This window comes from Gracilinanus agilis, chromosome 2, assembly GCF_016433145.1.
Source record: "Gracilinanus agilis isolate LMUSP501 chromosome 2, AgileGrace, whole genome shotgun sequence".
Taxonomy (NCBI): Eukaryota; Metazoa; Chordata; class Mammalia; order Didelphimorphia; family Didelphidae; genus Gracilinanus; species Gracilinanus agilis.
In genome coordinates, this window is record NC_058131.1 from 574,394,899 (window position 1) to 574,420,146 (window position 25,248).

Below are 25,248 nucleotides of genomic sequence, written 5' to 3' on the forward strand. Positions count from 1 at the left end.
ATGTGCCATGAACTGTGCTAGGCACAGGGGATACAAAAATAAAATATCCCTGCTCTCAAGGAGCTAACATTCTAATGGGGGAGACATCAAATACATATAAAAATACATAAAGCATAAATATAAAATGGATAAACACAAATATATACAAAGTATTTTTTTAAAAAAGATAGTTTAGAAGGATAAGTAGTTGAAGAGATACGGGAAGAGTTTCATACAAGATATCAAAGACATACATATATCAAAGAAAAAAGTGAAGCCTAGTTACTCATATCTCTATTGAGATTAACAAGTCCCATTTCTCCTAGGGGAAACTGAAATGATGATATAGATGAAGCAGCAAGAACCACAAGGCAAGCCCCGAGGAGGATGGGCAAGAGAAGAAAGCTATATGCAAATAATGAGATAAAGCACCTGACATCAAAAGTATAAGAGGGAGACATCTGAGCCCAACCCTCTCTCATTAGCAGTCAACTGGGACAAGTACTCACCAAGGGTGCAGGCTGGAGCAGATGGGGATTCACTAGAACTCCCAAAGGCTCTTCAGTCGATCCTTCCAGTTTTGTTAGAGACTTACTCAAGGCCCCTGAGTTAATAGCTTGTATTGTCTCATCCAGCCTGTAATAACAAATCCAAAGAGCTAGGTAATTATTAACTGTAGCTGCTGCCACAATCCCTCAGTTCTATTCTCTTTAGTCACAAATTATCAATATACAACCCTTCAACTGTAAAATCTAGAATTCTAAGAACCTTTTATCTTCATTTCTTCCACTTTTCAATCCATATCTACAATCTTTAGTCAACCTTAGTTATGTAAAAACCTAGAAACAGTTTTAAAAAAGGGGGGGGGTAGAATTCCACAAATATCCATTTGAATGGATGAATGGATCATTATTCTTAATGGTAAAATGAGGAAAGTATCTGGATTTCAAATATGCTATTCTAAACAAACTGGTTTACCCATCCCAAGAACCTATCAGGCCTTTTCACTCAATTCCCCCTTCAGGAATATCATCCTACTACTTCAGTGTTTTGAATTCAAAACTCACTGTAGTCAAATCCCACTTTCTCCACAAATCTTTTCCAGAGATTTTCAGTCTACAGTTATTCCTCTTTCTCTACCTATATTACTATCAATGGTATTTATACTTTGTGCTTCGGGGGATTTGTATTTATATCTATCTACATATAAAGTCATCTATATATGCATGTATTTAAATCTTTCTATATGAAAGTGATTGTAAAGTAAGAAATATTTATATTATATACAAAGTTGTGATTATAAAGTAATGAAATATGCAAAAGAATGTGACTTGTGCAGTCACTTTTATTGCTTTTTTCATCAAATAATTTAGACTTTGTCTTTTCAACTAGACTATAAACAGAAACCACATTCTCTTCTTTGTATTTTGGTGGATGCTTGAAAACATGTCCTGATTATCAAAAAGCTTTCAATTTTAATAAAATAAGACTGGTCAAGATGCTCATTTCTCTCAAACTTTCTGCTGAGCTGCACACTCACTTATTGTGGTATTCTGATAGAGGGTTTTGCTCTTCTAGAATCTGTCTTCCTGCAAAATCAATGGTAATCTTCTTAGAGAGACGGGAGGCATGGCGCAGCTCTCGGAGTTCCTGCTCCTTCTTCTGTAAGGCTTCCCGCTCTACCTTGGATAGCCATTGATTGGAATCCGTGGCAAAGTAGTCCGACTCATCATCAATAACTTGGGTCCTTCGAACACTAAGGCAAGAGAGAACATATGACACCTTGAACACCTGTTAGCAAAAAGAGTATGATTTTCTGGAAACTGCCCAAAGTAACCCATTTATTATCATCACTCATGATACACAATGGCATCCTGGTATGACAACCTGAAGTATGGTTGCCTAAAATTCTAAAACAGAAACAAAAGTCTGGCCTTTCTTTAAGGTAATATAGTCAGAAATTTGGGGTGCTAAAAAGCATCTTATGTAACATTTACTACATTTACTATGAAGAAACTAAGGCTTAAAGAGGTAAAATGACTTGACTGTCAAAGAACTAGCTAGAATAGAATTATGACTTAGGGATATCTGTAGACTTAGCAAAAATATCATCATTACAAAACAAAAAGCCTGAAAACTTTAACCCTTAAGGTAGTCCTTCCCAGTGTGAATGTGCACATTATAGAGGATTGTCCATGTTATATTTTCCATTCTCCCTCCCAAATCTAAAATCTGGAAGTGAATTTTCAGAAGCTGTCAGTAGAAAACTTATAATTCTAATCACTTGTGCTACTTTGTTCCTTTGATTTTGACTTATTCACAATATATTAATCTCCCTTTAAAAATAAAGATTAAGGGGACAGCTGATTGGCTCAGTGGATTGAGAGCCAGGCCTACAGACGGGAGGTCCTAGATTCAAACCTGGCCTCAGACACTTCCTATCTGTGTGACCCTGGGCAAGTCATTTAACCCCCATTGCCTAGCCCGCACTTCTGCCTTAGAACCAATATACAGTATTGGTTCTAAGGCAGAAGGTAAAGGTTTAAAAAAAATAAAATAAAAATAAAAATACAGATTAAAACCAGCCAGGACACCTTTCCAATAAAGTCGTTTTAAAATTATATTAATATATTCCATACCTGGAACCACCTAAACCCCTTTATACAGAATGGTGGGGCAGTAGTAACAGTAGAAGAAACTTTTCTTGTTTCCTACTTCTCTCTTATTTTTCCAGATTACATGTAGATACAATTTTAACAATCTTTTTCTGACATTTTGAGAGCCATGTTCACTTCCTCCCTCCCTTCTTCCCTCTACCTCAAGACAATCCATAATGAGTTGTACATATACTATCATGCATTACACATTTCTACAGTCATCATGTTATGAAAAAAGATACATATCACTTTTACTAGAGAAAAATTCATGAAGGAAATAATAGCTGAAGAATGGTATGCTTCAATCTGCATTCAAACTCCATCAGTTCCTTCTATGGCAGTAGATAGCCTTTTTTTTATCACGAGTATCTTGGTGTTGTCTTGGATAATTGCTGATAACAATTAAGTTATACACAGATGATCATCAAACTTTATTGCTACTAATGTGTACAATTCTCTGGTTCTGCTTACTTCACTTTTCATCACTTCATATAAGTTTTTCCAGGGTTTTCTGTGGTCATCCTGTTTGTCATTTCTTAGGGCACAAAAGTATTCCATTACAATCATGTACCACAACTTGTCAACTTGTTCTTTCATTCCCCAAATGACAGACATCCCCTCAGTTTCCAGTTCTTTGCCACCATAAAAAGAGCTTTTATAAATATTTTTGTACAAATAGGCCCTTTTTTCCCATCTTTGATCTCTTTAGGATACAGACCTAGTAGGGTATTGCTGGGTCAATCAGCACATAAAATTTATGACCCTTCTGGCATGGTCCCAAATTGCTCTCCAATACAGTTGTATCAGTTCACAGCTCCACCAATGGCGTATTAGTGTCCCAATTTTCCTACATCCCCTGCAACATTTGTCATTTTCCTTTTTTTGTCATATTAGTCAGTCTGATAAAATATGAGGTGGTACCTCAGAGATGCTTTAATTTGCATTTCTCGAATTAATAGTAATTTGGAGCATTCTTTCATTTGACTAAAGATAGTTTTAATTACTTCACTTGAGAATGCCTATTCATATCCTTTGATCATTTGTTATTTGAAAAATTTATCCCTATTTCTCAGGAAATACATACCTCATATAGCATTACATTATACTGTCAATGAGTAGAACTAAGCCTGACTCTCACAGTCACAGTCCTAATAAAAGATGATAATGAGTATGGAACACTATCAAGTATGATAATAGCCCTCCATAAAGGATTAAGCAAAAAAAATTCACTATTACTTCCATAATGGATTTTGAGGTCAAACAGATTGTTCACTCCATTTATAATAAAAATGTTTTTATGATTATTTCTCAGGGTTTTTTGAGTTTTAAAAATTATTTTTACTTATTTTGTCAAATATTTTCCAATTGCACGTAAAAAAATGTAACAATAATTTTTTAAAATTTTGAGTTTCAAATTCTCTTTTTCCCATCCCTCCCTGGCTCCTTGTATCTCAAGTACTTCTGAGAGCTGAAGTTTTCGGACGGCCAATAATGTACTGTACAAAGAAGACATTGTTAACAAGAGACTACTAGACGAGGTGAGATCAGGAAAAAACCAGGAAGGATTTGCTCAGGGAGTAGTGCCAGTGATTCTAAATAGATAGGGTCTTCCTGGGTTGGTTGCCTAAAAGGAGAAGGGTAGATTCTGAAATATTTTCTACTATCAATTAATTTAGAATAATCACTTTGCCAAAAGTAAGAAAGAATAAGAAAAGCAGGAATCAACAACAAAACTAGAAAGTTTAAAAATCTGTCTCCAAGGAGAAATGAGAACTGTCAGTGCGCCAAATAACAGCGTAGGAGTCAAGAAGCCAATTTCTGTACAACTTGATCTTTTTATTATTGAGAGACCAAGATTCCACCAAAATTTCATGATTTCTCAAGGTACTACTTTTTTTCAGTATCCCAAGGTTATTAAGAAGATTCAGTCACTCAGGGCTTCTGTGGAACTTTACAACTTGGGAAGTTCCGTTTGCTTCTCTAGGATCTAGGATAAAATACAACCGGCCCCAACTTATCCGTATAATCTGCTTCCTTTTAGGAACACTGACATTCATGAATAATAAAAAAAAGGCAAAAGGGCAAAAAAGAGTCTCCTTCACCTTGCTGAATGTCTATGCTACACCAATTTGAGTCAGAAACAAAAGATCTATGCTATGTACCCAACTCCATTTTTATGAAAAGTTCTATTTATTTAAAACCATCAGCAAGTATCAACTGCAATGGGGATGTTAGAAGCCTTCCCAATAAGATCAGGAATGAAGCAAGGGTAGATGTAGAAACGCAAAAGAACAACATATGATTGATTGCATGGTTCAATTGGTATGTGATTGGGGATTGTGGCTTTTAATGATCACTCTATTGCAAATATGAATAATATATAAATAGATTTTGAATAATGATACATGTATAACCGAGTGGAATTGCTCATCAGCTCTGGGAAGTGGGAGGGAACAGGGGAAGGAAAGAACATGAATCATGTAACCATGGAAAAATATTCTAAATAAATTTTTTAAAAAAGAACAACAACAAAAAAAGGAGTGAAGCAAGGGCTGCCCATTATCACTACTATTATTTAATACTGTACTAGAAATGCTAGCTTTAGAAATTAGAGAAGAAAAAGAAACTGAAGGAATTAAAATAGGCAATAAGGAAACTAAACTATTACTCTTTGTAAATGATATGGAGAATATATATATATAGAGAGAGAGAATCCTAGAAAATCAACTAAAAAACTAGTTGAAATAATAACTTTAGTAAAGTTGCAGGATATAAAGTAAACCCACATAAATCATCAGCATTTCTATATATTTCCAACAAAGCTCAGCAGTAAGAATTAAAAAGACAAACTCCATTTAAAATCACTCTAGACACAAAATACTTGGGAATCTATTTGTCAAGATAAATGTAGGAATTATATGAACACAATTACAAAACACTTTTCACATGAATAAATTTAGATCTAAACAACTGGAAAAAACATGAATTGACAAATGGCTAGGCTGAGCTAATATAATAAAAATTACAATCTTACCTAAATTAATTTACTTTTTCAGTGCTATACCAATCAAACAACCAAAAAACTATTTTATAGAACTAGAAAGAAATAATAAAATTCATCTGGAAGTACAAAAGGTCAAGAATATCAAGGGAATTAATGAAAAATACATGAAGGAAGGTGGCCTAGCGGTACTATAAAGCAGTAATCATCAAAATAATATGACACTGGGGGCAGCTGGGTAGCTCAGTGGATTGAGAGCCAGGCCTAGAGACAGGAGGTCCTAGGTTCAAATCTGACCTCAGATACTTCTCAGCTGTGTGACCCTGGGCAAGTGACTTGACCCCTATTGCCTAGCCCTTACCACTCTTCTGCCTTGGAGCCAATACACTGTATTGACTCCAAGACAGAAGTTAAGGGTTTTTAAAAAAATAATATGAGGGGGCAGCTGGGTAGCTCAGTGGAGTGAGAGTCAGGCCTAGAGACAGAAGGTCCTAGGTTCAAACCCAGCCTCAGCTACTTCCCAGCTGTGTGACCCTGGGCAAGTCACTTGACCCCCATTGCCCACCCTTACCAACCTTCCACCTATGAGACAATACACCAAAGTACAAGGGTTTAAAAAAAAATAATATGACACTAAGAAAAATTAAATAAATAACAATCTAGTACTGGCTAAGAAATAGAAGGGTGGATCAATGTAATAAATTAGAAGTAAATTATCTCAGTAATCTAATGCTTGATAAACCCAAAGATCCCAGCTTTTCGGATAAGAACTCACTATTTGACAAAAATTGTTGGGAAAATTGGAAAACAGTATGGCAAAAATTAGATTTAGATCAATATCTCACATCCTATACCAAGATACAGTCAAAATGGGTATATGATTTAATATTGATGTTGAAAGTAAATTAGGGGAATGTAGAATAAGTACCTGTCAGTTCTATGGAAAAGGGAAAAATTTATGACCGAACAAGAGAAAGAGAACATTACAAGATATAAAATTAATAATTTTGGTTATATTAAATTTAAAAAGTTTTATACAAACAAAACCAATGCAACCAAGATTAGAAGGGAAATAACAAACTGGGGGAAAAAATTATAACAGATTTCTCTGATAAAGGTCTCATTTCTCAAATATATAAAAAAACTAAGTCAAATTTATAAGAATCCAAGTCATTTCCCAATTGATAAATGGTGAAAGGATATGAATGGGCAGTTTTCAGATGAAGAAATCAAAGCTATCAATAATGATGTGAAAAAATGTTCTAAATCATTCTTCACTAGAGAAATGCAAATTAAGGCAACTCTGAGGTACTACCTCATACCTATCAGATTGGTCAACATGACAGTAAAGGAAAATAAATGTTCAAGGGGGATATGATAAAAGTGAGACACTAATGAATTGCTGGTGGAGTTGTGAACTGATCCAACCATTCTGGAGGGCAATTTGGAATTATGCTCAAAGGGCTATAAAACAATGTATACCCTTTGATCCCCTTTTAATGATACCCTTTTAATATATATGATACCCTTTTAATATCACTACTATGTCTATATTCCAAAGAGATTTTAAAAAATGGAAAATGCTCTTTTTGTGCAGCTATAAGAATTGGAAACTAAAGAGATGTTCCTCAATTGGGGAATGGCTGAACAAGTTGTGGTATCTAATGGTGACGGAATACTATTGTGCTATCAGGAATGATGAACAGGATGATTTCAGAAAGAACTGGAAAGACCTTTGTGAACTCATGCAGAATGAAATGAACAGAACCAGGAGAACATTGTATCTACAATAACGGCAATAGCATGGAATGATCAAATGTGATAGACTTTACTACTAACAGCAATACGACGACCCAGAACAATTCTAAAAAGCTCATGATGGGGCAGCTGGGTAGCTCAGTGGAGTGAGAGTCAGGCCTAGAGACAGGAGGTCCTAGGTTCAAACCCAGCCTCAGCCACTTCCCAGCTGTGTGACCCTGGGCAAGTCACTTGACCCCCATTGCCCACCCTTACCAATCTTCTACCTATGAGACAATACACCAAAGTACAAGGGTTAAAAAAAAAAAAAAAAAAAAAAAAAAAAGCTCATGAAAGAAAAATGCTCTCCATCTCCAGAAAAAGAATTGTTGAAATAGGAATGCACATGAAAGCATATGATTTACCACTTGTTTATTTGGGTATATGTTTTGGAGTTTTAGTTCTATAAAATTATTCACTTATGAAAATGAATAATATGGAAATATGTTTTGTGTGATAGTACATTTATAACTCAGATTGAATTGCTTGCCAGCTCCAGAGTAAGAGGGAAGAACAAAGGGAGACAGTTTGGATCATTCAACTGCAGAAAACTTTTGTGGAAATTTATTAAAAGAAAAAAAACTGTTTCATGATTGATAGCCAGTTATTGGCTAATCAATATAATTCTATAAATTGTTTGTACTCAAAGAAAGCCAGCATCAGTTTGATTTTGTTTATTCACTAATATTAGCTGTTCCACCAAAATCATACCTGCTTCTGTCAAACTCTAGCAACTTGTCTTTATGTTTTACAGCCTTCTCCAGACCAGTCTTAATCCGAGATTCCTGATGAGGAAGTAGATCCTTGTTGAACCCATCGACCTTACCAGAATTCTCTGTTCCTGAAAAGCCAAAGGAAAAGCAATGGTGCCAACAATCAACACAAACATAATATAGCAAGCATCCCAGTTTACCCACAGCAAGACACCAATGGATCCTGCTCTTCTCTAGATCTCTAACAGAATTCAGCCCATTGGAAAAAAAAAAAAAGCCAGAAACCAAATCAAATGTCATGTGCCCTTCTCTTAAAAGTATGAAGGTGGTGCAATGCCTAGAGCACCAGGCCTGGAGTCAGGAAGACCTGGGTTCAAATCTGCTCTCTTTTATAGCTATGTGATCCTCGGCAAGTCACTTAACTCTATTTGCCTTGCCTCTGTCTTAGAGTTGTTACTAAGAAAGAAAGAGTTAAAAAAAAAAATAAAAGACTTGTAGATCAAGAAGATACTAAACAGTTTAACTTAGCAACATGAAAATGCAAAATTTTACTGAGTAACTAGCTAGTTGGATATAATATAATTATGTTAAAATTTTGTTAAATACTTCACTTTTTGTTTTTTCAAAGAATAATAAAAAAGGGAGTACAGGTCAGTGTCAAAAGAGTATATATGCACTTCCCCAAAGATCATGTGTCCCAATAGGACTAAAATCCAAAAAGGGGATGTGGAGGGGAGAAGAAAAGTCATTTGCTTCAATGAAAATCAATATAATTCCCTTTAATTTATATTTTAAGCTTTAACAAAATCTAACTAGCTCTCCAAAAGAATTTTTAATCTTTGAGGATGCCATTCTGCTTTGGGTAAAAGCAAGCAGGCAAGAAGACCACTAAAGACATTGTGCTCATACTGCTGGCCTATACAGGGTAGCTGGTTCAATAAAGTATGTTGAATGAATGAGTGAATGAACAAGTTGTGGATCACAAATATAGCTCAGTCCTATCCTGCACACCTGAATGCACCAAATGGACAATGATATAAGATTCATCCTTCACCAGAGCTATCATAAGATCACTGCAAACCTGCCATGAGCTTCTTCAGAAGCTTCTGGCTCTTGTTTGAATCACGCTGAAGAATGTCTTGTTCTTCTCGAGTGCACACCTATAGCATAAGAACATGGTAAAAGAGACAATTTAACTTTTGTTGTTCTCATGATACCCTAAACAACTAACCTTGAACTATACAAAGGATGATAATTAAAAATGAACATTCCACAATTTATACATTCAAATGAGTTGTGCCCCTTTGAAATAGTAATGTTGGTAGGCTATGTGTTTACATCAAAGATGTTGCCTCAAAGTATTTTCTGAATTCCTCTTTTAGAATTATTTTCATTATTTTCACAACCAGTATATGAATTATGCTAGAAAGTAAATCTCTCAGCCACATAGTCATATACCATTTGAGATCAAAACAACATTATCCAACTTGATTACCCAGCTTACCCAACAGACTTAAGGTTAAATGACTTTTAATTAAAAAAAAACAAACAAACAATTCAACCTGAAATCATTATTAAGCTTTATGACTACAGAAAATATTAAAAACAATGTGGCTGGGGACAGCTGGGTAGCTCAGTGGATTGAGAGCCAGGCCTAGAGACAGGAGGTCCTAGGTTCAAATCCGGCCTCAGACACGTCCCAGCTGTGTGACCCTGGGCAAGTCACTTGACCCCCATTGCCTACCCTTACCAATCTTCCACCTATAAGTCAATACACAGAAATAAAGGGTTTAAAATTAAAAAAAAAAAACAAAAACAATGTGGCACAGACTCTGAATGCAATACCAAAAGAGAAATTCCAAGAAATGTTCCAAGCAAAGGCAATAATAGTGATAGGTCCTACCACAGATAATATTAAGGAAACCTAACAATGATTTGGTTTTATAACTTTTTTGTGCTTGTATTTAAAAAATAATACCAAATAGTTAGTGACCACTCATACATACGTCTAACTTTGAAACTTTTAACTTTAGAGAATATTTTTTTAAAACAATCCTACATGGGGAAGTATGGTGGCTCAGTAGATTGAGAGAGAGAGAGAGAGAGAGAGAGAGAGAGAGAGAGAGAGAGAGAGAGAGAGAGAGAAAAGATTAAAGACAGAAGGTCCTGGGTTCAAATCTGCCCTCTAACACTTACTAACTCTGTAACTCTAGGCAAGTCACTCAATCCCCATTGCCTAGCCCTTTACCATTCTTCTGTCTTATATTGTATGAGCTTAAAAATAAATAAATAAAAATCACTCAGTCCTACAAATTAAATTGAGAGAAGCTACTGAGGACTTGCCAGAAGACACCAAGAACAGAATTACTAGCTCTAATAAAAATTATATTAGTAGAAATCTATGTACCTCTCTAAAATTTGCAAGTTACTTTGTAGATGTTATCTCATTTGATCCGTTCAACAGGTCTGTGACATAAGTACAACAGGGTACTACCTCCATTTTATAAAAAAGGAAATTGCCATTCAAAGGGTTAATAACTTGACCATGGTCACACACCAAGGAAAGAGCAGGGTCAAGATTCAGACCTAGGTGTCTCCCAATTCCAGGTCTGGTTCTTCTCTTTCTACTATAATGTGTTGACTCCACTAATGAAAAAAAATCATTCTAGATTCTTTGCTTTTAGACATTCTACTTAAAAATATTTGAACTGATTAAGCCAAATGAAAAGCTGTGTTTATTACAAATGCACTACAACTATAATAAGAAAGGCTGAAAAGGCCTTGGTTAAAGAACAAAATTCTATGTTAAGCTTGTAAAAAGCTGCAAGGAATTGGGTAAATCTGCTTCATATTATCCTGCTTCCTGAACTAGGGGATCTGTGGGACCTATCAGTAAACAATGCACTTCCCAGCAGCTGCCTCCCCAGCACACAAAAGCTCTTGCCAGGAGCTGCAGGGTATTTCTCTAGAGAGAGAAGTCCATATGGGAAGAGATTTACTAACATTTGATAAAGAATTTTATTGGTAGACACATTTTTTCCAATGAATGACTGAATATAGGTTTGTTCTCCAGGAAATAAGGAAAAAAAGGAGGAAAGGAAAACAAAGCTATCTTAATGTATGCTCTCCTAGATGATGCCATATGCCCCAGCTGCCACCCATCAGCAGGGATACCAGATCAATAGGCACTGCTCTTCAGTTCCTTGTTAGAGTCTTTGTGAGAAAGCTATTAGTTCCACGTTCTGGAGGTCATTCTCCCAGAAACGGCTGACAAACATATCAAAGCTGTACTAGTGAACTTCTCAAGGAGGCAGTGGCTATAATGCTCTTAAGACTACATCATTATGACACCAGTGTGACTGCACCCTTAGAGAGAAGAATGTTTAATATATATGACAACTAAGACAAGACTCCAAATTCCATCACTATAAAGTTCTCCAACTATAAAATAACCTGATGCAGACTCTGATCTTTGAATAATTTGCTATTAGAGCTGCTTACAACTGATCAGCATAAGGATCAGGATCATAAACTAGGGGATCTAAGCCTAACAAGTCTTGCTATGTTCTAAAACATTTTAGAATTGATTGGACAAAAGAGCAAAAGAATTGCACATAGCAAGGTGGGGTGGGGGGAGAGAGAGAGACACTCTCTAGGACAAATTAATTATGAATATATATATTCATAGTTAATTTATATATATATATATACATATATACATATATATATATATATGTCACAATGAAACCAAAGCTGAAAGGAAATATTTACCAGAGACCCACAGAACAAACATGGTCCAGAACCCTCTTGTTCACAGACGATCCGCCCACAGACCAAACAGTTGTTGATAAGCTTGTGCTTTTGGGCCAGACAATCACAAGGGTGTCGTCCTGGGAGGAGGACAGCAAGTCTGTCCTGTCCCTCTGTTGTATACAAGTTGACATACTTTGTCTTCTTCTTTGAAGAGTTGGTGATCTCCTGTGCCTAATTTTCAAACAGTAAAAAACAGCTTTAACATCTAACCAAAACCTATAATAGAAGTCAGGCAAAAAAAGAAAACTGTCCAATGAACCCCTCTGAATTCAACCTCCCACACATTTCTCAGAAACTGAAAGTCACTTTCTACCAAATTCAAGAAGGAAATAATCACCAAATAGATAAGAGAGCTTACTAAAATCAAGAGTCTGGGGAGGAGTAACAGAAGTTCTGTAGGAGTTCCTACAGAAATTAATTCATAAGGGCCCTTCATTAATAAATCCCCCTAGATTTATTGATAGATAATACCCTGAGAGTAAAATTTCTAAGCATCTATGTCTTCATGCATAGAACTAGATTCTCTTCAACCAGCTAAATAGGTAACGATTGAAAATTAGTTCCTTTAAATCAGATATCATTCATAGATATGGAAGACAAGCATACAAATAAAAGGATAATGAACTCTGAAGCATCACTTCAATCTGTTGCACAAAGCTTTGTGGTAGTCTTTACTATCATGCTATTATCCTTTATCATTTCTTTTCCTTGTAAGTCAGTAGTTTTGAAATCATTCTCTCTTCCTTTAAGAGCCCATAGGGATAAAATCGGAATTACTTCCAGCAATTAGAGATGTTATTATATCAAAGAAAACTCTTTAGTGACTATAATGAAATGTGACACTCCCCACTTTCCAAAGCAGTAAGTCAAAAGTTTAAGTTTCTTCCCCCATTAAAAGTTAGATATAGGGGGCAGTTGGATGGCTCAGTGGATTGAGAGCCAGGCCTAGAGACAGAAGGTCCTAGGTTCAAATCTGGCCTCAGACGCTTCCTAGCTGTGTGACCCTGGGCAAGTCACTTAACCTCCACTGCCTAGCCCTGTAACAAATAAAATTAATATAGAAGGATATATATAAAAGATATTAGGGTTTAAAAAAATTATTTTAAAAAAAAGTTAGATATAGAGATGTCCTCCAAAAGACAATTATACTTCCAAGGAGGTAAGACTGAAAATATGTATATTTAAAAACAAACTGATATTTACATGTATTCACAATAAAAGGGGCAAAATTTTTCAAAAAAAGGATATTAATAATAAGATTAATAAGATCTTTCCCTCTCAGGGATTTGCAAATTCCCTCCAAACATGCTATTAAAATATGTTGTTGGGGGCAACTGGGTGGCTCTGGATTGAGAGTCAGGTCTAGAGACAGGAGGTCCTAGGTTCAAATCTGGCCTCAGATACTTCCCAGCTGTATGACCCTGGGCAAGTCACTTGACCCCCATTGTCTACCCTTACCACTCTTCTGCCTAGAAGCCAATACATAGAAATTAAGGGTTTAAAATTTAAAAAAAAAAAATGTTGTTTTCACATCTACAGAAGGAAAGCTGGGTTTTTGCTTCCATAAAAAGTCAAGTAATACCAGAAATATTTATTAAGTAACTTCTATGTACTGGTCATTGTGCTACTAGTAAGGACACAAAGATCAAAGAGAGAGAGTGCTAATCTTTGCCTCTGAAGAACTTATCTTTTTTTTTTTTTTTAAACTTTTACCTTCTGTCTTAGAATCTATACTATGTATCGGTTACAAGACAGAAGAACAGTAAGGGGCAGGTAACTGGAGTTAAGCGACTTGCTCAGAATCACATAGCTAGGAAGTATCTGAGGCAACATTTGAACCCAGACTTCCCATCTCTAAGGCCTGGCTCTCTATTCATCAAGCCACCTAGCTGCCCCACATTTCATTTTCATAAAAGTAAATGTTACTTTGGGGTAGGACGGGAAGCTTTTTTGTGACCTGATTTGAATAAGCACTCAATTATTGTTGAACCATTAAATGAAAATGAAGCAAAACTATTTTCAGAGCTAATCTCTATTTAGTTTCAGACTTTCAAATTCCTTTCAATAGATCTGATACAGAATTGAACAGGCAAAAAGTTTTGTACTCATTAGCATTTCTAAAAGCTATCAAATGATCCATATAAGCATAAATTCTTTGTCTAATTATTTTTTACCTCTCTTCACATATATATTTAATCCAGGATGGTTTTTTTTTTTAACTTACATGAGGAACTATGTAACTGTGAAATCTAAAATTAACAAATACACTTCTCTCATTAGTATACTTTCATATTTTCAAAATGGTAACAAAAGTATAGTTTTATAAAAAAATTCATTAGTTACTCTAAACAACAAAACCTATTCAAAATTATTCACATGTAATATGAGGGGACATCCTTCAATTGGGGAATGGCTGAACAAATTGTGGTATACGATGGTGATGGAATACTATTGAGTTATCAGGAATGATGAAATGATAGACTTCTATAAGAACTGGAAAGACCTACATGAACTGATGCAGAATGAAGTAAGCAGAACCAGGAGAGCATTATACACAGAGACTGTAACATTGTGGGAGGATCAAACGTAATTGACTGCTCTACTAACAGCAATTCAATGATCCAGGACAATTCTATGGGACTTATGAGAAAGAATGCTATCCATATCTAGAGAAAGAACTGTGGGAGTAGAAATCCAGAAGAAAACATGTGATTTATCACTTGTTTATATGGGTATGTGATTTGGGGTTTGGGTTTTAAAAGGTTACCCTTTTACAAAAATGAATAATATGGAAATGGGTTTGAGTGATATATATATATATAACCCAGTGGAATTGCTTGTCAGCTCCAGGAGAGAGGAGAGATGAGGCGGGTACGGGGGTGGGGGGGGGGAAGAAAACATGAATCATTTAATCATGGAAATTTTTTTAAAATAAAAATTTAATTTAAAAAACTATTCATATTTTAAAAATCAATTTTTAATTTTTCAAATATTTTTCAAATTACAAGTAAAAAATTTTAGCAATTTTTAAAATTTTGAGTTCCAAATTCTCTCCCTCTTCCCTCCCTCCCCTCACCATTCATTGGGAAGAAAAGCAATTTGATAAAGGTTATACTTGTTCAGTCATGCAAAAAAAAATTTCTATATTAGTCATAATGTGAAAGAAAATACAGATCCTACCAAAAAAACAAACAAGAAAAATAAAGTTTTAAAAATGATTCAATCTGTATCTAGACTATAACATTTCTTTCTCTGCATACAAATAGCATTTTTCATCATGAGTCTGTTAGAACTGTCTCAGATCACTATATTGCTGAGAATACCTAATTTATTGTTGATCATCATATAATACAGCAGTTATTGTGTACAATGATCTCCTGGTTCTGCTCAATTTGCATCAGTTCATGTAAATCTTAAATAGATTTCAAGATACTTAACAACTTATCATGGGATTACAGATTTAGAGTTAGAAGGGACATCAGAGGATATTTTGTCCAACTCTCTTATTTGACAGATGAGGAAACTAAGGACCAGATAAATGAAAGTGAATTATCTCACAAGTGGTGTTAGAGGAACTCTTTAATCCAAGTCTTTCTGTGTCCCCTATCATTCTTCTTGTCCATTTGCCCTGTGTATATATTTTCCTTTTTATATAATTATAGTTAATATAAATGTACACACATTGTTTCACTGTTTCTATTTCCTACATTATACAAGTGGACATCCAGCCTTCACCTGAAAAACTCCAGAGGGAGGGAACCCATTTGTTCCTCAAGCAGTACAACAGACTGCTTTGGATAACCCTGTTAGGAAGTTTTTCCTTATTTCCTTAGGAAATTTGCCTATTTGAAACCTTTATGAATTGCTCTTAATTCTGTCCTCTGGGACTAAACAGTACAAATATAAACCCTTTTCTATATGAGAACCTTTAAATACTAAAGACAGGTATCATGTATCATGTCTTCTCTCTTCTACGAAAAGCATGCCCTTTAACCATATGGCACAATAACTCAAAAACTCACCATTCTAGTCAATTTCTGGATGCTATCTAGCTGGTCAATGTTCTTCCTAAAATGTGATACCCAGAAATTAATACATACTCCACATATGGTGTGAATGGGGCAGAGTAGAGCAGGACCATCACCTCTGTCCTTGCATATGGCCAACATGCCTCTATTAGAACAAGCCCAGACTTATGTTAGCATTTTTGACTATCATATAGCACTATTGATTCATACTGAATGATCAATCCATGAAAACTTTCCATGCTTTTTTTAGGTAACTTGCTATCTAGCCATACCTCCCTCATCTTGTTCTTATGAAGCTGATTTAAAAAAAAAATCAGATGTAAGACTAAATTTTTTCTATTAAATTTCATCTTATTTATATTTAGGCCATCAATTCTCTGTCTTTTTTAATTCCTACCCTTTAATCTACAAATTTATGATACTGTGACTTGATATTTCAGTATGCCACCTCTGCCTTCATCCAAATAAATGACAAAATATCAAACAGCACATGGCACAAACAGTTGCTTGGAGATTGCATGCCAAAGTGATATCAAGCTATTAGTTCTTGTGGTCCAGCTATTTTATAAACATCAAAATCATTTATCTGAGCATTTAACCCACATTTTCTTATCTCAATGAGAGATTTCACAAATGCCTTTTTGAAATCCAGGTAAACTATATCTAAAACATTTTCCTGAAAGCCTAGTAACCCTGTCAAAAAGGGAAATGAGATTTGGAATGACCAAGTATCAAGAAAACCATAGTGAAACATAATGATTACTGCTACTTTTCCTAGATGTTTACAAGAGATGAAGAGATGTCTCTTCAGCTGTACTGGTAAATGAATTTATTAATAAATAGTAAATGAGTGATATCACTCAGCCAATTAGGGCAAAACAGGAGAGGACCAGTCAAAAGCTTAGTAAATAACAACAGATTGAAAAATATTAATAGGTTGACTATATGGACCTTAGTTTCCATAGCTCATCTCTAATTAAATATTCATACTGTAATATCAAGATTGAGTCTACTGTTCAATGCTAATTTGGGGGAAAATAATAATAAATCATCATTTTAGAACAAAAAGATCATCTAGTCTAATCTTTCTTACCTTATAAATAAAAAATCTGGAACTTAAAAAAGTTAAATGATTTATTTACTCAAAGTCTATAGGTAGCAACCTCAGAAAGGCAATGAATAACTAAATATTTATTGAATATGCTCTCATAAATATTAATACTATTTTCTGAAAGCATTTCAAGTTTTTCTCCTTGGAAGTCTCTCATCCATATAATAATCTGGTCTCATATCTCTGAATTGGTGTTTCTATGTGATCCCCATTTTAATCAATAAGTATTTATTAAGAGGGTAATGGGTTAGAATCTGTGGTGGGTGCTGGAGATACAAAGATAAAAATGAAAGCATCTACATTAGCACTTATAATCTAGCAACTACATGTGATAAGTATAGTCAAGGTATTTGCCTATATAAAGAAAGGTTCTATAATAATTGGTAGTTTTCTATCTTCCTACCCTCCCCAACTAATGTATGTTATTCATAGAAAAAGTAACATTTTAGAATAGGGATTCTTTTGTTCATCTCAAATTCTACTAGCCTTTGCCACTGCTGCTCTAAACTGTAGTTTAGCAAAAGCTTCTTTCAATGAACACTCACCTTGGCTAAATCAAGTGGCGTTTTGACTTCCTCTACAGTTGATTCAGGTTCAGCAAATGCAGGAACCTCCTGCTTGTTTCTCCCCTTGCGTCTACCCTTCTTCAACTGGTCCCCAATTCTCTGGCCATCTGAAATTTCTAAAACACCACATAGATAAAAACAAAAGTTATTTAAGCAATTTTTTATGGACTGTGAAGAAGAGAAGCAATCGTGTAGAATGGAAAGAGTACTGAATTTGGGAACACTGGAATTGGAGACTTGGGACATAAATTTAAATTCCAGAACTTCTCCTTGCTACTCATGTATCACTTTTAATACCTTCTTTATTTGCAAAAAGAGGGGGTTGAATTACATGGCCTATAAGGCCCTTCCATTACATAAAATGAAAAGATTAGCGTAAAGCATAGTATGTGCCATATAATAACAGCTTAGACTATTAGTGTGACACATTTTGTATTTTGTAACTAAATGCTTCTACATTCTATTCACATCTCAAAGAGTCATTCATTTGACCTTCATCTGACAGGTGAACACAATAGTTTCATCCCATATGTGTTTCTCATAAGTAATGTAAAGGTAGTCATTTTTAAAGTATAATTTTTAAAAGAGTATTTTTAAAAATACTTCAAATGTGTCACTTATCAAAGAAAATAGGTTTGCCTAAACATCAAGAGCAAATGAAACTGAATTAGACTAAAAATTACAGTTTTGATGACAATCTTTGGGCTCTTAAATTGATCTTTTAAAGGCTTGAAGTATGGAAAACGGTTGACAGGGAGTATTTGGTTCATGCTTGGGAGTCTTGTTTCTTATTATAATACTTTAATTCATTTCCCTGCACTATCATCCATTTGGCTTACCATCTCTTTTTCTGTATATCTGCAGGGGGTCAGATATTGAGTCTTGATAATTCTTTTGCCACTTGGTTATAAGATCTTCTATGAACTGGCCTTTTTTACCCTCATTTCCCTGAAGAAGGTCAGTAACATATTCTCGTATCTCTTCAGCATCCTCAATTGACATAACATACCTCAGAAATCAAAAAGAACAGCTGATGAATCAAAGGTTTGATTTCTAATATATTAAATACCAGATTAGTCTTTATTTCCATCTACACGCATACTAATTTTCTCTGTTTCTCTGGAATCAGTGAAGAAAGAAAGGTTGGAAGGGCTATGTTTTGCTCTACTAAAAGAAAATTTCCTATAATTAGAAATCTGGGGTCAGGCCTTTCCTGGAGACCAATAAAATCTGCACCATATCTGAATTCATAGTTTCCATACTTCAGGTGAAAGACATAAATGTATACTATATACTGGTTGTGTCATTCACTCCACACTCTTTTAAACTCTAAATCAAGAATAACATTTTATTAGGCATAAAGAAGACTATCATCATTATTATCATTTACATGTAGCTGACATCTATAGAATTTTGTATAATTTGCAAAGTGCTCTCAAGTATATGATCTCATTTGGTCCTCACAACAATCTTGTAAAGTAGTTAATACTTCAATGACCTCTGATCTCATCAATTTGTAAACTTTCCCCAATAGCAGAATTTAGAATCCAACTATCCCTTATATTGTGTTACTCTTATATTTATTCTCCAGTAAACTCTTTACAGGCTTACCAATATACTGGAGTGTTTCTTTTAGGTCTCTTGAGATTGTACAAGTACTAGTAGAAAACACAGACCATACATTTTGATATCTCTAATTCTCAATTTACGACTATCCAGTCTCCTTTTCCAATACTTTTGGTGAAGATCCCTAAAACTGCTTCTCGCATAAAATTTATTAATATTCAGTATACATCTCTCTATTGTCTGCTGCATGGCCTACAATTTTTCTTCTTTGAAGATTGTGGTAGGACATGAGTCATAGTCATATAGCATCAATAGAAGTAAAATGATTTTTTAAATATAGATTTTTGTTTTAAGGAGACATTTGAGTCCACTGAAAGAAATGTAGAATTTCCTGAAAGCATTCCAGTCTACTTTCTTCCTTCCATCCAAATCTGGGGCCATCCAAGTTCATTGTCTATTTGCAGTATCTTTCCATGACATGTCCTAATATATCATTTCAATGGACTATGTACTGAACTGCATGTCAGAGTATGGAAATTAAGCATTCTTTATCTACTCATGATTTTCCTCAATGACCTTTTGAGCCAAATTCTTTTGAATAACCACATTTAGGAGGTTTTACAATGTACTGATACTTGATTCTAATCAATGTACTGATACTAAATCATCTTCAAGTGAGGACATCAAGAAGATGGCACTACCTACAAGTACTGCCTCTTTCATTTGGATCCTGTGCTAGACTTCCCCTCTTTATTCTTCTGTATTCTATATAAGCAAACACTTTTGGTGAACCTGTTTTATGTCTCATTTAATATTAATAAGCAGAAAATTACCAAAAGTGTCTCTGCTGCCATGTCATCAAGTAATTCCATATGATTTTGTCATATGTATATGAGGTACTGCCAATATTATTATCTCCATTTTACATTTAAGGAAACTGAGGCTCACAGAGATTAAACAACTTGTTCAAGGTCACAAAGCTAATGAGTAGCAGATCTTCTGTCTTCAAGTCTAGAGTTCTTCAAAATACCCCATCTTGTTCACTTAGCAAATGCATATATATATTCTTTAAAAATTAAAATTAAGGTGAGTATGTCATTGGGAAGCAGAAGGAAAACTGCTTTGAAGGAAGATTTGAGTGATCTTAACAATGATATGGAATATCACAAAAAAAAAAAAAAAAAAAAAGATACCAACCCCTTGATACCAGAATGGGATGGCAGTGAAACACTGGAAGCTACAGTGGACTCATAGAAGTTGATCTGCCACTTCCTAAAATGAGACACCGCTCTCTTAATACCAGACCTGGATGGCACTGAAACAGTGGGAAGTAGACTGGATTCTTAGAACTCTGATCTGCTACTTTCTAGCTGTGTGACCTTGGACAAATCATTTTACCTCAGTTAACTTCAGCTATAAAATGGTGACAATAATATTTGCACCACCTACCTCATAAGATTGTTGTGAAGATCCCATAATGAACTTTGTAACTGTAAAATGACACAAATGTGAGCTATTATTTTAACATATCATTCAAGACAGTTGTTTACCCTGTTTCCTGAGTATCTCCAATATTTAAAACCATTTTGTCGTCTGTTAGTCTTTCATGCTACTTTGCTAACTTTATTTTCTTGTTCTTCCAATTGGATTGCTCTTACTTCCTTCTCAGGGAAGAAAGAGCATCTAAGATCTTAATGTCACATCTTTCCACTGACATAAAATGGTTTTTATTCTCTTCCAAGTCACTTTTTCAATCAGATTTAAAAAGCAGAAGCTATTCCTCCCTACTCCTTCCTCCCACCATACCTCCACTTTCACAAATAGAGGAGAGGCTATGGAAAGAAATAAAGGACTTCGGGAAGGGTTATCCGCTGTCCCCGCCTTCCTGGATCGCAATGGTTTGGGGAGCGTTCCCCGGGCCTCTGTATTTAGGAGGATGAGCTGTCAGTAATGGCCACCGAGCTAGGGGGATGCTACAGCCTGCGCCCTCCTCGCCCGGGACTAGGAGGGAGGGGAAAGAGAGAAGAAAGGAGCTGGGTGTGACTCGAGGACCCTCTCGCCTCCTGTCACCCTGAGTCTCCCCACTTTCCACTCATTCCCCTACTGGGCCGCATTGCCTTCTTCCCTCCCAGCCCACCGCCCGGGGCCTCCTTCCCTCCGGCGCGCAGGACCCGCTCTCACTGCACGACATCTTCGTTGACATCCAGCCGGAAGGTGTCCCGCAGCTGACGAATGCACCAGTCCACCAGCTGGGCCCCAGACGCTGAGACGGCCGCCGCCATCTTCCCCGCCCCACCGCCAGCGCAATGCCCCGGTCGCGCCGAGTCCGTTGCCTGCTCCTTCGTGTCCCCCGGCAACAAGGACGCCGGCCACCAAGGTTCCGCGGGCCACCAAGGTTCCGCCAGGCGGATCAGGCCGGTTCTACAGGGCCCAGCGCCCGTCCTTACTCCTGCACTTAACTTCGCCCTCCGACCCAGCTGGGGCAGAAGAAAAGGAGCAGCAAGGAGAGAGCTGGAAGGGTGAAGGAACTAAAATTGGGCCAAGAAGCCAGACGTCAGTAGGGATCGTTGTGAATCCCATGCTTTGATCCATGCCAAGGTTCCCGCTCAAAGGTTGTGGCCACAATGCCCAGAAATATGTTCAGGATTTGCCTTCTTGTCTCCATTCTACAGGCCCGACCTCGGCATTTTTGGCTAATCGTCTCAGACACCACTGTAAAATCTTTAAGCTGAGTACGGGAGTACTGCTTTCAGCTCCAACAATCTATTTCTGTTTTTTTGTTTTGTTTTTTTCTGCCTCATGGAAATACTGGGGAGGGAGGAAGAGGCCAAACCGACAAAAGCTTTTCAATGAAATAGTCAAATCCTAGAAAAACTAATTGCACTAAGATGGTGCACTATGAAATCGTTCCAATGATTTATTCCCACCCACCCCCACCCAATAAAGCAGCATTTATTAGTTCTGTAAGCTCCTTTGAGGGCAGAAGCCTTTATTATTGTATTTGAATGCCCAAAGCATAGCACAATGTCTGGTACCTTACAGACACTTAGTAATTCTGTGTGTTGACCTCTGATGTCATCCCTAAGTGAGGAAATTCCTTCTATAGATGAACATCAATAAACATTAAGAGAGGGGCAGCCAGGCGGTTCATTGGATAGAGGGCCAAGCCTGAAGAAGGGAAGACCTGGAGGCACTTCCTAGCTGTGTGACACTAGCCAAATCACTTAATCCCAATTGCCTGGCCCTTACCACTTCTCTATTTTGGAACCATCTATTCTAAAACAAGGTAAAGGTGGTTTTTGTTTTGGTTTTTTTTTTTTGTTGTTGTTGTTTTTGTTGTTAAAACACACACACACACATAGGCAAAAAACTGGAAAAGGAGGGTATGTCCTTCAATTGGGGAATGGCTGAACAAATTGTGGTATATGCTGGTGATGGAATACTATTGTGCTCAAAGGAATAATAAACTGGAGGAATTCCATGTGAACTGGAGAGACCTCCAGGAATTGATGCAGAGTGAAAGGAGCAGAGCCAGAAGAACATTGTACACAGAGACCACTACACTGTGGTAAAATAGAATGTAATGGACTACTGTACTAGCAGCAATTCAATGATCCAGGACAATTCTGAGGGATTTATGGAAAAGAATGCTACCCACATTCAGAGGAAGAACTGCAGGAGTGGAAACACAGAAGAAAAGCAGCTGCTTGAACACATGGGTTGAGTCAGACATGATTGGGGATTTTGATTCGACACTACCACACCAGTTTGGAAATAGGTCTTGATCAATGACACATGTTAAAACCAGTGGAAATGCGCATTGGCCAGGGATGGGTGGAGAGTGAGGGGGGAAGGGGAAAGTAGGAGCATGAATCATGTAACCATGTTAACTTTTCTAAAAAATTAATATTAATAAACGTTAAAAAAAAAAGAAAAAACACACACACAAACAAAAAAACTCTTACATTCCATCTTAGAATCAATACTAGATATTGATTCCAAAGTTGAAGAGCAGTAAGGGCTAGGCAATGGGGGTTAAATGACTAGCCCAGGAACACACAGCTAGGAAGTGACTGAGTCTAAATTTGAACACTTAGAACCTCAGGTCTCTAGGTCTAGTTCTTAATCCCCTAAACTACCTTGCTGCCCCATATTTCATTTCCATAAAAGCTAGAATTAAAGTGACTACTGTATGCCACACTAGGATTTCTGACTACAAAGACTAAAGTGAAATCACTTCTACCTTTAAGTAATTTACATTATTGGGCCAGAAACTATATTTATTTACCGATAGGCATATGCAAAATAAATAAAAGCAGGAGCATTGTGAAGTTCAAACAAGATAATAGATACAAAGCAACCTTTTGTAAACCTTAATGTACTATATAAATGCCAGCTATTATTATTAGTCTTCCCAGAGCCTCCTATAACACTCCTGCTGAGCTCAGTGTTTAAAGAAGAATACTAGGGTGTGCTGGTAAATGTTTAACAACCAGACTACACATAATGTTTTTAAGTTTAATCCACATTATTTACACTTTCTTATGTCTAGAGATACAACAAAATAAATTAAGCCTTCCTGATTTGTATTGATTGCCAATCTCTGAGGTGTAGATGCTCTTATTGTAAATTTAACAAACCGCTCCCCAAAGCCATTTCGAACTGGTACCAGCACACTGCTGAATATTAGTTAATGGTTAGAAGGGAAGACATTAATATCTGGGAAAATTAGGAAAGGCTTTCTATAAATGATGCCATTTGAACTAAGCTTTTAAGAAAACTAAAAATATTGAGGTAACATAGTAGCTACTAAAGATTGTTATAAGGATCATTTACCATACATGAGAAACTTTAGAAAAATATTATATAATGCCAGTGACTTTTCTAATTGCTATTACAAATCATTCATTTTTAAAAGTTGTCAGAAATGAGAATTTAGAAGACTCCATTATATGATTAAATCTCTTTTACCTCTGTATCCTCTTTGGAGCACCCTCTCACCTCCCCCCACAAACTGATTATCTTCTGTTCAAAGAGATTGATTAAGATTTCCCTTCAAAGGGGGTTCTATTGTATACAATCTTGGAGTTTTAGGTCTAAAGTTGGTAGGGACCTCAGAAGTTCTTTTAGTTTAACACTTTCATTTTAAGCCTAGGGAGGTTAAATGCCTTGCCCATGACTAAAATACACAAAAAAAATTTTGTTAAGTATTTACCATGTATGCAAGAGTGGGGAGAAATAAAATTTAACAAAACATGTCATTGTCCTTATCTTTGTCAAACTTACAATCTGATATGGAATTTGACACATTCACAAATAATTAATATTAAGTACCCATTCATACATAAATACAACTTTCCTTTAATATCATAGGCCTATACTTTTTCTTCCAAGTATATTCTTTTTTTTTATCCCAGATTTCAACAGATTCTAAGAATTTGTGTCATTCTTCCTAATTTCAATACATTCAAGAAAGTTGCTAAATACTTATTATATGAAAGGCAGTGTGTTTCATGGTGGGCATGCAAATTCATTGTAATTCAATACAACAAATGTTAATTGATTGTACCCCATGGCTCAAAATGGAACACTCTCTACCCCTTGCTAAAATCTAGATAAATTATGTCTGCAGTATTCTTCTGGTCTAGTAACCATTCCAAACAGGTATATCTGGTATGACCTGTTCTAATAGAACTTGTTTAATGCTATCAATGCTCCTTGTAGGTGATGAACAGCTTCTTTTTCTATATATTCAATAACTATGCCTTTGATAAGTAGTTCTAGAATTTTTCCAGGGATCCAAATCAAGTTCTCTGATTTATAGTTAACCAAAGTGAATTTACACTTTGTTCAGAGGGAACTGAGCTTAGTTGATTTTTCAGGAAGCATTCTGGACTGCCAATTATAGTATAAATTATGGATTTCTATATGCCCCTTCCTCTTTTCTCTAATTTTTCTTCAATATAGATATATAATCTTTTATCATTATAGTATAAAAAAAAGTAGCAGCCAATTAA

The 25,248-nt window shown here is 35.8% G+C and overlaps 1 protein-coding gene across 3 annotated transcripts in view; it reads right to left on the reverse strand.

Moving 5' to 3' along the window:
- Positions 1 to 21,528, reverse strand: part of TRIP4 (thyroid hormone receptor interactor 4) — a 52,739-nt gene extending 31,211 nt beyond the window's left edge. The window contains exons 1-8 of one of the 3 annotated variants that reach the window (XM_044665352.1): positions 21,413 to 21,528; positions 18,505 to 18,674; positions 17,645 to 17,781; positions 11,919 to 12,131; positions 9,229 to 9,307; positions 8,146 to 8,275; positions 1,520 to 1,735; positions 489 to 615 (exon numbers count right to left, since the gene is read on the reverse strand). In XM_044665352.1, the coding sequence (XP_044521287.1) occupies positions 489 to 615; positions 1,520 to 1,735; positions 8,146 to 8,275; positions 9,229 to 9,307; positions 11,919 to 12,131; positions 17,645 to 17,781; positions 18,505 to 18,674; positions 21,413 to 21,513 (1,173 nt within the window). In that variant the 5' untranslated portion in view covers positions 21,514 to 21,528. Of the gene's footprint in view, positions 1 to 488; positions 616 to 1,519; positions 1,736 to 8,145; positions 8,276 to 9,228; positions 9,308 to 11,918; positions 12,132 to 17,644; positions 17,782 to 18,504; positions 18,675 to 20,781; positions 20,923 to 21,412 lie in introns of those variants that run through there. The other 2 variants (XM_044665350.1, XM_044665351.1) reach the window with 2 other exon arrangements.
- Positions 21,529 to 25,248: the final 3,720 nt, after the last annotated feature.